Source organism: Balaenoptera borealis, assembly GCF_965194805.1.
Source record: "Balaenoptera borealis genome assembly, chromosome: 6".
Taxonomy (NCBI): domain Eukaryota; kingdom Metazoa; phylum Chordata; class Mammalia; order Artiodactyla; family Balaenopteridae; genus Balaenoptera; species Balaenoptera borealis.
Genome location: NC_138863.1, coordinates 18,906,503 through 18,920,431, shown reverse-complemented (window position 1 = coordinate 18,920,431; position 13,929 = coordinate 18,906,503). Strand labels below are relative to the sequence as shown.

General features: G+C 37.2%; 1 protein-coding gene across 11 annotated transcripts in view; it reads right to left on the bottom strand.

Moving 5' to 3' along the window:
• USP37 (ubiquitin specific peptidase 37) overlaps positions 1–13,785 on the bottom strand; it is a 93,168-nt gene extending 79,383 nt beyond the window's left edge. For 2 of the 11 annotated variants that reach the window (XM_082396553.1, XM_082396555.1), the window contains exons 1-5: positions 13,584–13,784; positions 9,423–9,564; positions 7,582–7,665; positions 6,548–6,621; positions 4,674–4,898 (exon numbers count right to left, since the gene is read on the bottom strand). In XM_082396553.1, coding sequence (XP_082252679.1) covers positions 4,674–4,829 — 156 coding nt within the window. In that variant the 5' untranslated portion in view covers positions 4,830–4,898; positions 6,548–6,621; positions 7,582–7,665; positions 9,423–9,564; positions 13,584–13,784. Of the gene's footprint in view, positions 1–4,673; positions 4,899–6,547; positions 6,622–7,581; positions 7,666–9,422; positions 9,565–11,228; positions 11,880–12,019; positions 13,369–13,398; positions 13,540–13,583 lie in introns of those variants that run through there. The other 9 variants (XM_082396554.1, XM_082396558.1, XM_082396563.1 and 6 more) reach the window with 9 other exon arrangements.
• Between the last annotated feature and the right edge of the window lie 144 nt (positions 13,786–13,929).

Below are 13,929 nucleotides of genomic sequence, written 5' to 3'. Positions count from 1 at the left end.
ATTTCACTTCTAGGAAAGGCAATCACATACTATTAAAATTTTACACAGTAATCCTAACACTCTTGATTTTTTTGGTAGGGAACTGCATATTTTCAAGTACAGTTATAAAGTTATAAAAACTAATAAGTTAATTTACAGAGCCTTGCTGGTTATACCATCACCAGTTTAGAAAGCCATATTGGATCAGAGGCTTTTTCTTTCTTCTTTTTTTTTTTTTAAACAAAAGCTTATAAAATATCTAGCAAGTGGTTTAAGCAGCTGCAATATAAAAGGATATACTAATCCAAACTATAATCCTCAAAAGAATTCCACTTCTCAAAAACACATCAACATAAACCTTTACCAGCATTAGAACATTCTTTTTTTCTTTTTTAACTGTCTAAGCAGGTTCATTTAACTTTCAATCACAAAGATCATAAGTACCCTGGAACTCCCTCAGCTTACTTCTCCCACTCCCCAGAACTGGTTCAATAACTTGTCTTATACTCTTCCAGACTCTGGATATGTGCTATTAAGTGATAAATTTATTTTCTCTTGGTTGAAATTTTTCCAAGACTAAACTAATAAATCTTGCACTTTTTTAATCTAAATAATTCCTGCCAACCAGGCATCCTTATTCTCTAACACTCTCCCTCAGCAGGCATATTACAGAGGTTTCTAAAGCTGCCTTTTGCTGAAGACATAGCCTCTGAACAGCATAAAGAAAGAAGTAATAGCATTTCACAATTTTTTTTAATTAGGGAGAATTGACCTTTGACAATTTTTAGATAAGAATGAAAAATGAGTTTTACCAGACTTAATTTATTTATTTTAAACTTAAATGACATTTTTTAAGCTTCAAAGTTGGTCTTAAATTCATGTCCTTGAGTAGAAATTCTATCATAAAACACAGTAACTAGTTTCAGATGCTTTAACTCCAAAATATTTAAATCAGCAGTTTACCGTGCAAAAAGGAAAAGAGACTGAATAAAACCATTATTTCAGTCAATATGAGAATAATCTTGAACTTGATCATTTCAACAACTGAAAAATCCTAGCCAGTCATACAATTTTAGTTACTACCCATATGGTGAGGCCTCTCAGCCTTTTCTCTAAGTCCAGATCTCTGCCGGAGCTCCAGTTTTGTTTACCAAATGCCTAGTAGATACCACTATCTAAATGCCTGACACCTCAGAAAACTTGTCTCTCCCAATCCTCATGACCCAATTCTTCCCCTCTGCCCCCTATCAAAGACAAGATGAAAGGGACTGCCATCCACTCAAACCTAGGAATCTCCCCAGACTCTTCTCTCTCTCACCCCCCAAATCTAATGAATTAAGTCTTCTTGAAATCTCTTCAAATCTACCCTTTCCTCCACCTGCTTCTCCCACTGTCTTTTCCTTTGCTCAGGACTTTCATTTCTCATCTAAACTCCCGCAATAACCTCTTACACATCCTTATTCTCCCACTAGCTCTTGAAACAAAGTCATCCGCCTAGCTGTCAAATGAATTTAAACTTAAGATTCTTGGCTCCTTAGTATCTAAGTTCCCGTTAGTATGACAAACAAGATACTTCAAGATCTGGTTCCTATCTAGCTCTTCAGCCTCTACTTCTGCCATTCACTCCCTACTGTGCATTTATTTTAAAATAATTTTCTGGTTCCCTGAGTGTTGACTCACACTAGCATGTGTTTGTCCATTATAGAAATCACCTCCACCTTACCTCCACTATGTCTGGCAAATTCCTATCTATCCTCTAAATCCTCGGAGCACAAAACACTTCCTTCTTTGTGTTACCTCAGTATCTCTGAGATAATTTTACAGCTGAGAATGTATCTGGTTACTCTTAAGTTTGAGAAGAAAAGTGTCTCATTCAGCTCTGTATTCTTAGCCCTTAGCACAGTACCCACCACGGTAATCTGTAGGTGGTTAACAAATGAATGCTGAATGCAAATTCATCTAGAACTGAGATGAAGGTGTAATCACAGGTAGATTCCTCATGCTTCTAAAGATCTATGTTTGTTTAAGTATTTAAATATTTACTCAGTGCTAATTTGGGATGAGGACTGAAAGACTGAATCTCTATTTGAAAAAAATCTTTCTTTCATTGAGATGGGCAATTAGTAGACATATACATGTGGTAGAAACTATCGTTTCTATTACCCATGTCACCACCTCCAATCTATTTAAGAATATCTTTGATACATAAAATCATAATCAATGTATTTCCAAGTTTAAAAGCAAAGATAAATAGAAATTTTACTTCAGCTCTGGTTATCAAGCATAAAGTTTTATAAATTGTTCTTCAAGAGTACTTTAGAATGAATATTATACTTTTATATGATCTAATTAACAAATATAGCATTTTTAAGTGCAGAAAAATGTAACTAAGACATTAAATTCAACTCTTATCAACACTAGTTCTTGGCTGCACAAGACAGAAGTGAAAACAAAATTACCTATCTTTTGCAGTGAAAAAATAATGAGATCCTTCAAAAGTTAACAGTTAGAAGAAAACAGCTGTAAGGATGACCTTGAATAATCATCCTTGAACGGTCTATACCACAACCTTTGGCAGGATTATTTATGAAGAAGTAATTAAGAAGACACTAATGAGTCTTATTAAAAGCTAACACTAAAAAAAAAAAAAGGAAATTGAGTTATTTGTAGTGAGGTGGATGGACCTAGAGTCTGTCATACAGAGTGAAAGTAAGTCAGAAAGAGAAAAACAAATACCGTATGCTAACACATATACATGGAATCTTAAAAAAAAAAAAATGGTACTGATGAACCTAGCTGCAGGGCAGGAATAAAGACGCAGACATAGTAAATGGACTTGAGGACACAGGGTGGGAGGGCGAACCTGGGGCGAAGTGAGAGTAAGCATCAACATGTATACACTACCGAATGTAAAATAGTTGGCTGGTGGGAAGCAGCGGCATAGCACAGGGAGATCGGAGATCGGCTCGGTGCTTTGCAATGACCTAGAGGGGTGGGACAGGGAGGACTACGGGAGGAAGGCTCAAAAGGGAGGGGATATGGAGACATGTGTATGCATATGGCTGATTCGCTTTGTTGTGCAACAGAAACTAACACAGTATTGTGAAGCAATTATACTCCAATAAAGATCTATTAAAAAAAATAAAAATAAACTCAATACTGCAAGGATACATCAGTCAGGGAAATTTTTTCTTGACCCGGCTGGTCCAGAACATAATCATCAGAGAGGCTTTTTGCAGTCAAATACTGTGGTTGTAAATGTGGGTTTTTTCCTCATATAAGAATATTATCTAATCCTTTATAAGATGTTATCAAGTGTACTGTCTCACTATTATTTTGTGTTAGTCAGTTACCTGGGTTAATTACATATTACACAAAATTCACTTCTTTATAGCTGCCTTCCATTTTACTACTTAATGGTATACATCATCTCATCTTACAGCGGTATTAGGAATTCATTTGCTAGCTCTTTCTCTCTAATCCAACTTCTGCACAGTGGAATGGTGCTTAGGACCCTCACCAGAAGATGTGCAGCGGCAAAGTTGAGTTTTGTTTTTGTTGGTATAGTCAGTTAGCTGGTTTATCAATGTTTATTGAGGGCCCACTATACACCCACCACTGTGCTAGGTTCTGGAACTAACCACAAAGATAAAACCTAGACCTTCAAGGTATTCATCTTCTAGGCCAGACATGGAACAGAAGCCATACTGAGTCAGGGCTCTCTTAGGTGGCCGACACTTAACTGACTAATCTGTGGTCTCCATTCCCTCTACAAATGTAAAGACAAGGCCCAAGACATGCTGCGTGATCACAGCCAGTAGTGGCTACTCTAGCAGGTCTGCACCCTGCCACTCTCACCAGTGGAGTTGTCTGCTCACCAGAAGCCAATCTGTTTGTTCCCAAAGCTGTTTATGCTAGTTCTTCCGATCATTGTAATTACACAATTTAATTAAAGTTACTTAAAGAAATATGAGTGCAAAAGAGATAAGTTGTTTCTATAAGATCCAAGTTGAATGCCTGGGAAAGGCACATTAAAGGTGAGTTACTAAAAATGTACTGTCAACTTAGGCGTGGGAGAGCCAACTGTAAAACATCATTAAATCTGGAAAAATCTGATTGCCTCACAAAATGTCTTTAAGATCTCACTCCACTTTAAAGAAACTGAGACAAAATGACTGTGAAACCCTCAGACGTGTGGCTTATATGAGAAGTAGGATGCAAAGCACTAATGGGAGGCCCTAAACTCAAAAGACAGGCCTTGGCCCTACATCAAAAACTTGAGGGATGTTTTAAGTTGAAATAAAGGCTTAAGGAATGATTAAAAAAAAAAAAAAAGCTAACACTAAATGGTGATGAATTTATCATATATGTTGAGGGGGGAAAAATAACTGAAGTTATCCTAATGTGGTTTTAAACATAGCTTAGATAGATAGTATCCAAACTCAGTTCCTCTCAGCTTCCTCCCACCAGTTTTCTCTTCAATAATGGTGACTACTTCCTACTCTTTATTATACACCATCAACAATTTTGCTGAATAATTTATAATATATATGCCTAATAGTATTAGTGTCCTGGAAATAAGAAGCAAGAAATAGTAATCTAGGAGGGCTACCATGATACTTAGTATGGCACAGAACAGCTATTCACTAAAGGATGTGATTGAAGATCTATTCCAAATCAAAATTTGGTAATACCTGAAATATCCTTGGAATTCCTCCAGTATTGTAGTGAACTACTAGGCTGACTTTATTCTCTTTTTCCACAACTTCAAAGGATCCTTCTTTCCATTTTGTAATCCCAGTCTGCATACTTCGAATTCTGATAGGACCATGTATCTTCAGAGGAGACATACTTTCTTTAAAAATAAATTGCTTCTAGCCAAATTAAAAAGAAAAAAATATACCTTCACCTGACAGATTCTAAGGAAGAAAAATAAAATAAAATAATAAGTTACAATTTACTAGTGATTAAAACAAGAGTTTGAAAGAGAACATTTAATGAACCATCTTATGTCCTTTTCTCCATTTCAATAAACTACCTCTTACTAAGTATCCTCAAAGGTTTTGGTTAGCTGGATGGCACAGGTAAGAAAAACAAATGAAGCAGTCACTGACATTCAGTGACTGAATTTACCCACCTTTTATTTTTTCTGCACATGTTCTCTCCTTTGCCGTGTACCCGTGTCCATTAGTGTCTAAATTTTGCATTTTGTACCATTAACAACCATACTGCTGCCACTAAAGGCAAGACAATCAGGAATACTAAAGATTCCATTCTCAGTGTGAGTGCCCATGGCAATATGAGCAACTTTTACCTTCCTTCATGATGCTAAAGGATCTTGAATTTCAAATATAAGTAAAAATATATTTTCAGTCAGCTGACTCCATTTGTTAGAATTGAGTTCCTAGCAAAACATCAAATCATATCACCAAATAATTCTTTCTACCAGTTGGTAGTCTATGCATATCCATATGTGAATAAATAATAAACTACTGTGAGAATAATGAGTAATTAATTGTGAGAATAACCAAATTAGTTTAAATGAATAAATAATTGTGAGAATAATCAAATTAGTTTAACCTAAAGAATTATATTACTTGAGAAAATCATTTATTCTCTAGGGAAAACAGCCAAACCAAAAAAAAAACCCTGTTCCTAAGATCCACCTACCATTTATGCTTAATATTAGCATTCTTGGAAAGAATATTTACCAATTTTATCTTTGACAAATATTCAAATTTCCCAAGTGAACTTCTGATACTTACAGAACTGATAGAATGTCTAAGACTCTTCAAACCAGCTTACCAGATGTCAGCAAGTAAATGCAATTACAGTAACAGCAAAAAATGTTATCAAAGAGTGCGTGTGTTACACACATACACACATATATGCAATCATCTAAAATTAAAACAAAATTTATACTATAGCCTTCAAATCTCTAAAAACATTGCCTCTAATACAGATTCTTCCTTATAATTTAATAAATTAAAAATCATTAAACTTTGCCTCTGCCTAAACAGCTCAACTAGAAAAGCTAAAAGTAGTAGTATACGTACAAAGGAAAAGCATACTACATCTACATATCAAGAGCCAGCTCTGTCACTTACTAATTTGTAACTTACCTTTCCTAACAACTAGTTTTCTCAACTGTAAAACAGGAATATGAAAATGCTATAGTGTTGCAATATTAAATGAAGTAACACACATTAGGCACTCAACAGGCAGCAGCTTCAATATGAATGGAATTAGTGTCCACTTTCTGAATTTATTCCTTGTCTGCAACACCTCTTTATCCAAAGATCCCAGACAAATAACTTGTTAACAAGGGTCACCAACTCACTGCCTATAGAGGCCAGGTAGGTGACACAAATGACTTAGGCAGGCAGAATATGAAAACTGCTACTCAAATCTAGCCTGTTTTGCCATGTAGAAACAGTGAACCTAGCATTGCCAGATCATCTAATTCTTCAAGAAAATGACATCCAAATTTTATGTCAACTGCCCATTTCAAATTGTGGGCAATGAATTCAAACTTATTTTTAAAAGCCACAAATCAAACAAAACCCACCTGTAGGTAGAATACAGCCTGGGGAATCCTAGTTCGAGGCCTCTAGGTGCTGTACATCAAACAGCTAGGAATAACTTTAAAGAGAGATATGAAAACACTTTGAATAGTTAAAGGTATTATGCATTGTAAGTCCTCTACTATTACTCACTCATCTCATCAAATTTTTTGAGTGCCTAATTGTGGCCAGATTTAGATAGTATAATTGGCTGGGTGTATGAATCCATCAAAGTAATAAAGGCCACTACTGTTTACAGACCTGTTAATGTGACATTTTGCTCAAACTAGTAACTACAAAATCTGGGCCAGCAATGTGTTTGTAATGCTTTTTTTTACAATTAATAATTTGGTGCTTCATCATTTAGATATAGCCTTGAGATTTTTTCCACTCTGTCTCTCAGCACTGCCAAGAATATGTGGCCCCTCTCCTACTCCAGTTGCCCATGCCAGAAACATGAGTTATCTTTGACTTCTCTCTTGATGATTATTGGTATTGGACTGGAAATGGAAGGTAAAGTTGTCATTTCTACCTCCATATACCTTCCAGACATCTTTATAGTGAACTTCAGATCAAATCACATCACTCTCCTCAATATCATTCAACAGCTCCCCAATGCCCTCACAATTCAATCTAGACTCATTAACATGGCATAAACACTCTTCATGATCCAGGCCCTGCTTACCTCCCTATCCCCAACAAACCCTCCAAATCCACCCATCTAAACTACCTACAATTTCCCTAAAAAAGGCATATGTTCTCAAGCCACTGTACCTTTGCACACACTGTGGTCTACGTCCGCAGTATTTTTACCTACTCTCCCCATCCCCCACCACCCCCCTTTTTTTCTTCTCCTGGCTATAAAATCAAAACTCAATTTAGATATTATCTTCTCTAAGAAGGCTTTCCCAGCTATCTTTCACTTTTTCTCTCACCCCATATCCACACTGACAGCACTGAATGCTTTTCTCTTCTGTTGTACCCTGTGCTTACCTCCAGTAGAGCATTTATCATATTGTATTATAAACTGTCTATTTACCTCTTTGTCTCTCCCTAGCTAGACTCTGCTGTTTGAAGACAGGAAATATGTTCTTTAGTCTTTGCATCCCCAATAGGACAGTGTCTGGCACACAAGAAACAAACTCATTATTCAAGAATAATGAACAAATGAGCACTATCAACTTTATTCGATTTACTGTTAAAATATACAGCAGCAGATACCAGAACCATAAATCCCTTTTATATGGCCAATATAGGATTATGTTTACTAAGCTCTCTACAAGAGTATCACTCTGCACTGTATACCTCATCTTCTGAATACTACATCTAGGCTTTTTCTATGTGCATCTGAATTTCTCCTAAATGCAAAACTGTCCACATATCTTGTTAAGATTCAATGAGAGAAAAATCATTTGTGAAAAACAAGAATATGTAGTTACAGAATGCATTATTAAAACAAAAAACATTAGTAAACTTGCCTAAACTGGGATTCATATAATTTACTGTTCAATGAAGAAACTCCACTTAAAGAAAGAGGTTTATCAAATTACCTCATCTTTCCTTATGTCAGGGTGCCAAATTAAAAGCAAATAACATAAACCCCAATTATCTTACTGCTTTCCTTAAAGACCAAAATGCAAGTAAAGGACATTGACCTTGATTCCTCCAACAAAAACATATTTTTAAAAATTAGATTATTTAACAAGATTTGGAGGTGAAGATCTGAACGTTCAATAAAAAAACTTTATTGGTTACTTCTGTTTCCCTCTATATAATTCTCTCTATATGTAATACATGATTTCTCTAGATATAATTCTCAAACATTTTGATGCAGTTTTGGTTTGTATAAAATTTTACATCAGATATTGAACATTTTCTTAACCATTTCTATTAGCAATCTCTCTTTCTTCTACGAGAAAAAATCTAAAAGGTACAGGACATAAAATCGGCAGAATCAATAAGATTTTTTCTTAATGCCTCAAGCTAGTCCATTATCTGCTCTTGCACTAAATGAATTAACTATATTTACTTTTGTACACTGATCATATTATCAGGGTTTGCCCTACTTGGTTAAGAGAAAGAACACTAAGTTTCCTTTTTGGTATCTAGCATGATCTAGTAACAGTTAAACTTTCTATGAACCTAGGACAAAGACAAGGTTTCACTGAACTCTGTAATGCTAATTCACTATCAAAGCAATATTAGGAAGACAAAGTACAAGAAAAACCAATTATTCTTTAAGTACATCCAAAGAGATTCCCCTTTCCCTAAATTTCTTCACTATTATTAAAATTACTGTTCAATTTTGAGCAGGCTATGAAAGCTCAATCAACAACACTGACAAGAATGTTTCTACACCCTCTACAGTTACTTAAATGCTCATATTTTAGGTACTGCTTTGAAAACATTCTTATCCAGAGGGTATTCTGTGGTTTAAGAAAGCATGCTAGGGGGCTTCCCTGGTGGCGCAGTGTTTGAGAATCTGCCTGCCAATGCAGGGCACACGGGTTCGAGCCCTGGTCTGGGAAGATCCCACATGCCGTGAAGCGGCTGGGCCCCTGAGCCACAACTGCTGAGCTTGCGCGTCTGGAGCCTGTGCTCTGCAGCAAGAGAGGCCCGCGCACCGAGATGAAGAGTGGCCCCCGCTTGCCACAACTAGAGAAAGCCCTCGCACAGAAACGAAGACCCAGCACAGCCATAAATAAATAAATAAATAAATAATGTTAGCTGTTAAAAAAAAAAAATTTAGAAAAAAAAAAAAAAAAAGAAAGAAAGCATGCTAAAGCACAAAACTATTACTACAAAATAGAAGAAAACTGTCAATTCTTGCCAGTTTGCATACTCTTGGAAACATATATCCAAAATAAAAACATTACTTACTTTTCAGTGACTTTTTACTGAAAAACCCTATGTAATAACAATTCACCTTTATTCTGATCCTTGTGCCAAAGGCAATGCGCTCTTCTTGGGGAACTACTCATATTCTGCAGCTATGCCAGTTCTCCGGGAGCCATCAACTCAGCTAAAGAAAATATAAGTGTGCCTTTTTTAAAAAAAACTCATTTACAAAATTAAAATTTTTTTAAAGTGATCATTTATACAACAAAAATTAACCCTTTGACTACTTAAAAACCACAAATTACTTTACTGAAAACATTTAATGCTCAAGATACACATATACACACACACACACACACACACACACACACACACACACACACACGTAATCAACAGAACTCTAGGGATATATCTGCTGTGGAAAACAAGGGACTCCAGGACCATGCACCTTCATCAATTTGTGTCTTGGTTAATTTACTCCTGCTACATTTTGAAACTAAGAAGGCAATGAAAAAAAGAGTATATCCTTTGTTGACTTTATAAACATTGTTACATAATGATGTCTTAAATCTTAAAATACCACTTCCATGATGTGTTGATACAAATTTCAAAAGGTGGGTAAACTTGGTTTTTACTTTTCTTTCAAAATTAACTTCATGGGCTTGTTTCCCAAATTTAGGCCTCTCAAAGCCTCAACTTTCCCTGAAGCTCTACCCAAACATTTCTCACTGCCTCCTTGAATACTATAACCTCAACTTTAAACTCCTTTGTTCACTTCATAAAAAATCATTTATTGAGCTACTCCAATCTGTTGGCACTGTGTTAGGGATACACATGTGAACATGACACAGTCCTCGCCCTCTTTAAAAGACTCCCCAGACTTCCCTACATTTGTCCTTCCACTGTCATTCAGGCAAAAAGATCTTAGCATCAGCTTTAACCTCATTCTCATTTATCTAAAACACAGTCTTTTCATCACTACTACCCTAATTCAGAAATGCATCACTTTGCCATTCTTCCCACCTAATATTTATTATGCAACATTTACTAAGCACAGTACTAAGCACCATACATGCAATATCTCATAATCGTCACAATAATCCTAAAGGATGGGGATTATTAATCTCTCTATTTTACAAATGAGGAAACTGAGGCTTAGAGAGATCAGGTAATTTATCCATGGTTACAGAGTCAGTAAGAGACAAAACTAAGTCTAGCACCAGAAGCCATGTTTTTAACCACTACCTTATTGCATCCCCAAAGATTTGTAGCAACTACTTTCCAGTCTCCATTCTCTCAAGATTTTTCTATCCAATAAATCCTTTACCCTATAATACCCTTTCTAAAGGACTGTTCTTTTTATCTCTTACCAACTAAAGTGTGCCTCCTTAACTTTCTCTCTAAAGGGGGCAGGGGGAGGGTGGAGGGACCCTGTCTTTTCTTTTGTACTCCCAACAAAATAACAGGCACTTAGTAAATGCGAAAATACGTGCTACTGATGCTAATTCCCCTCCCAAACATTAAAAAAAAAATTATTTTTATTTTACTATGGTAAGAATACTTAACATGAGATCTACCCTCTTAACAAATGTTGAAGTGTACAATACAGTATTGTTAACTATAGGTACAATGTTGTACGGCTTATCTCTAGAATTTATTCATCTTGCTTAACTGAAACTTTCTCCCAAACATTTTTAACAGCTCATCACTATCTACAAAATAAATCCAAATGCTTCTGTGTTTCGCACTCCTACTTTTAATTTTCTATTTCTCAACATAAATCCTGTTCTACACACACAAATTATTAAATTTTAGTATTTTCTTCCATAACTACCACCAACCACTTACTTAAACATGGAATTTTCCTTTATATATTTTTGGAAACCTCATCTTCACTGGTCTCATACTTTAACCTGTTGTTAAAATATATAAACCACTGCTCTGATTTCTAAGGGCTTTCTTTCCTAAAAAGATCCATAAAACAAATGCACAAAGAGATAAAATTAGTGTGGTCGCTGAAAGTAAAGAGAGAAGTTGACCTAGATAAAGTTTATCTCCAATTCAAAGAGTCTAAAATCTGAATGATTCTGACATAAGAATGGGTAAAATCATCCAAAGCTGGAAAACCCTTTGGTTTTTTGTGTCCTTTAATTTGTCTGCAGAGTGAAAAAAGATGCTTGTCATCAGATGACAAGAATATCAGTAAGCTGGTGTTTCCCAAAGACATGATGCTTCTTATAGCAAGCTCCAATTTATTTATTCATTTAACAAATTCTTGAGAAATAGAAATGAAATAGTTCCTAACCCATATTCTAGTAGAAGACACATTTTAAATAATCACACAAGTAAGTATACAATTAAAAGTTCTGAAAAATGGTATAAAGTTCAGGCATGATGAAAGATTATAATAGGGTATCTGACTTAAGGACCGGGATGGGCTTTTAAGCAGAGAAATGATGTGTTACTGCTGAATGGAAAAGTGATGTGGTTTGTTTGGGTCTGGGGAAGAGAGTGAAAGGAGCAAGAATGAAAGAAATTAGGACAACCAGACAGGAGAGTATTGAAGTGATTCAGCTTATAAAGACAATTACAATAACAATGAATGCTCACTGGCTATTTACTCTACGTCAGGTGCTTACCATGGTTATTTAATTTAATCCTCATAGCAATCCAATAAGGTGATTATTATTCCCACTTTACAGATGAGAATATAGGAAACATTAAGTCCAGGTGAGAGAGGACTGTGGCTTGAACTAGAAAAGTGCTAATGAAAATGTACAGAAATAGATTCAAGACATATAATGAAAGTAAGAATAAACAGAACTTGAAGAGGGTATAGATACATGGGATGAGGGCTTTCAGGTTTCTATACTATGTAAATGGATAAATGGATATACCACTTAATGAAATAGGATACCAGAAGAGAAAGCATTTGGGTATGGAGAGAATTAAGACTGGTTTCAGACATGTTATATTTGAAATTCCTAAGAAAAAAAATCAAGTTGAGATGTCAAGCAGACAGTTGGCTATTTAGATCTTGAGCTGAAAACAAAAGGAACACGCTGGAAATAAAACTTCTCATCAATATACAGGTAGAATTTAAAGCATAGGGTGGAAGGGAAGAGTAAAAGGAGAACAACCTAGGACTGAACCCAGATAACCATTTTACTCCATCAAACATCTCTCCCTATGATAATCGATTACTTTGATGTCAACAGGCCTTTCAGTCCTCATTCAACTTTACATTTCAGCAGAATTCAACATTATTGATAACTTCCTTTACCTTTTCTACAAGACTTGGACTCCTCTATCTGATTACTAAACACCAAGAATCCCTCAGGTGCTCCTCCCTTTCTTTTCTAGCACTGTACTCTCTTTAGGCAATTTCATCCACATCCATAGCTTCAATTACTATCAACATGACAGATGACATCTATATATTATATACGTTTACCTATATATCCAGCTCAGAGCTCTCCTCTGAGCTCCAACCCAGTATATCCCAACTGCCTACTTGACATCCTCTGTTAGATAGCTTTTCCTGTTAGAGACTTCTCAGACACTGCCACCCCAAAAAAGGTATTTACACAGAGCCTAAATTTTGAAAGGATTACAAAACCACTACAGGCCAACTCTTCAGACACAGAATTTTGTCATCAATTATCATTTCCTTTCACGGATCATGACCTATAACAGGTAAACCTGACAACCTGATCTGATGGCTAGAGATGGGGACCAACCAAAGGCATTAAAAAATACAAATCATGCCTTTTAGTGAGAAATGGTTAGGAGAGAAGGTGAAGAACAGTCAAGAGAGTGAAACAGTATCATATCCCAAGGCCTGATGGACGTGCGGCAACGGAAGTCACCTGAAGGGATAGCAGGCCTCCTAAGGGACGAGTGGCGGACGACAGCCCCCAGCAAAGAAGGGTCAGGTTCGGGTCGCAGACGGAGCGAGTGACAGTAAAGACCAGGTCAAAGAAGAGGAAAAGCCTGGGAAAAGACCTAAGAGGAGTACCTGTGAGGCCAGAGGGGGCGTCGCGAGGATGGGGGCGGGCTGAGCAGCAGGGGGGCGAACTCCAGAAGAGTGAACGCCAAGTGGGCGGACTGCACTGGGTGGGTGGGCCGGGGGGGCTGGGGGAGCCAGGGTCGGGGCGCCAGGGTAAAACGGCTCAGTTGAGACGCTCGCCGGGCCCACCTTACCTGTGCCTGCGAGTTCGGAGCCTCGGACAGGCCTGCCGGAAGCACGGAGTCCGCGCGGAGGGGGAGGAGCCGGGGGTTAGGAAGGAAGGGACACCGGGCACGAAAGAGAGGGGCCGCTCACTCCCCCAGTCAGGGAGAGCGGCTGATGGCGGGAACTGTGACCACACGCAAACACGCACGCACGCACGCACACCCGACGCGAGCAGATGAGGCGCATGCGCGCCAGCCTGAAAACTCCGCCCCTTCCACGCCCTCGCCCCGCCCCAGTACCGAGCGAAGTTTCGCCCCAGCCCTGACCGTAGTACGCATGCGCACTTCCTACTTCACTCACTTTCGCCCTCCCACC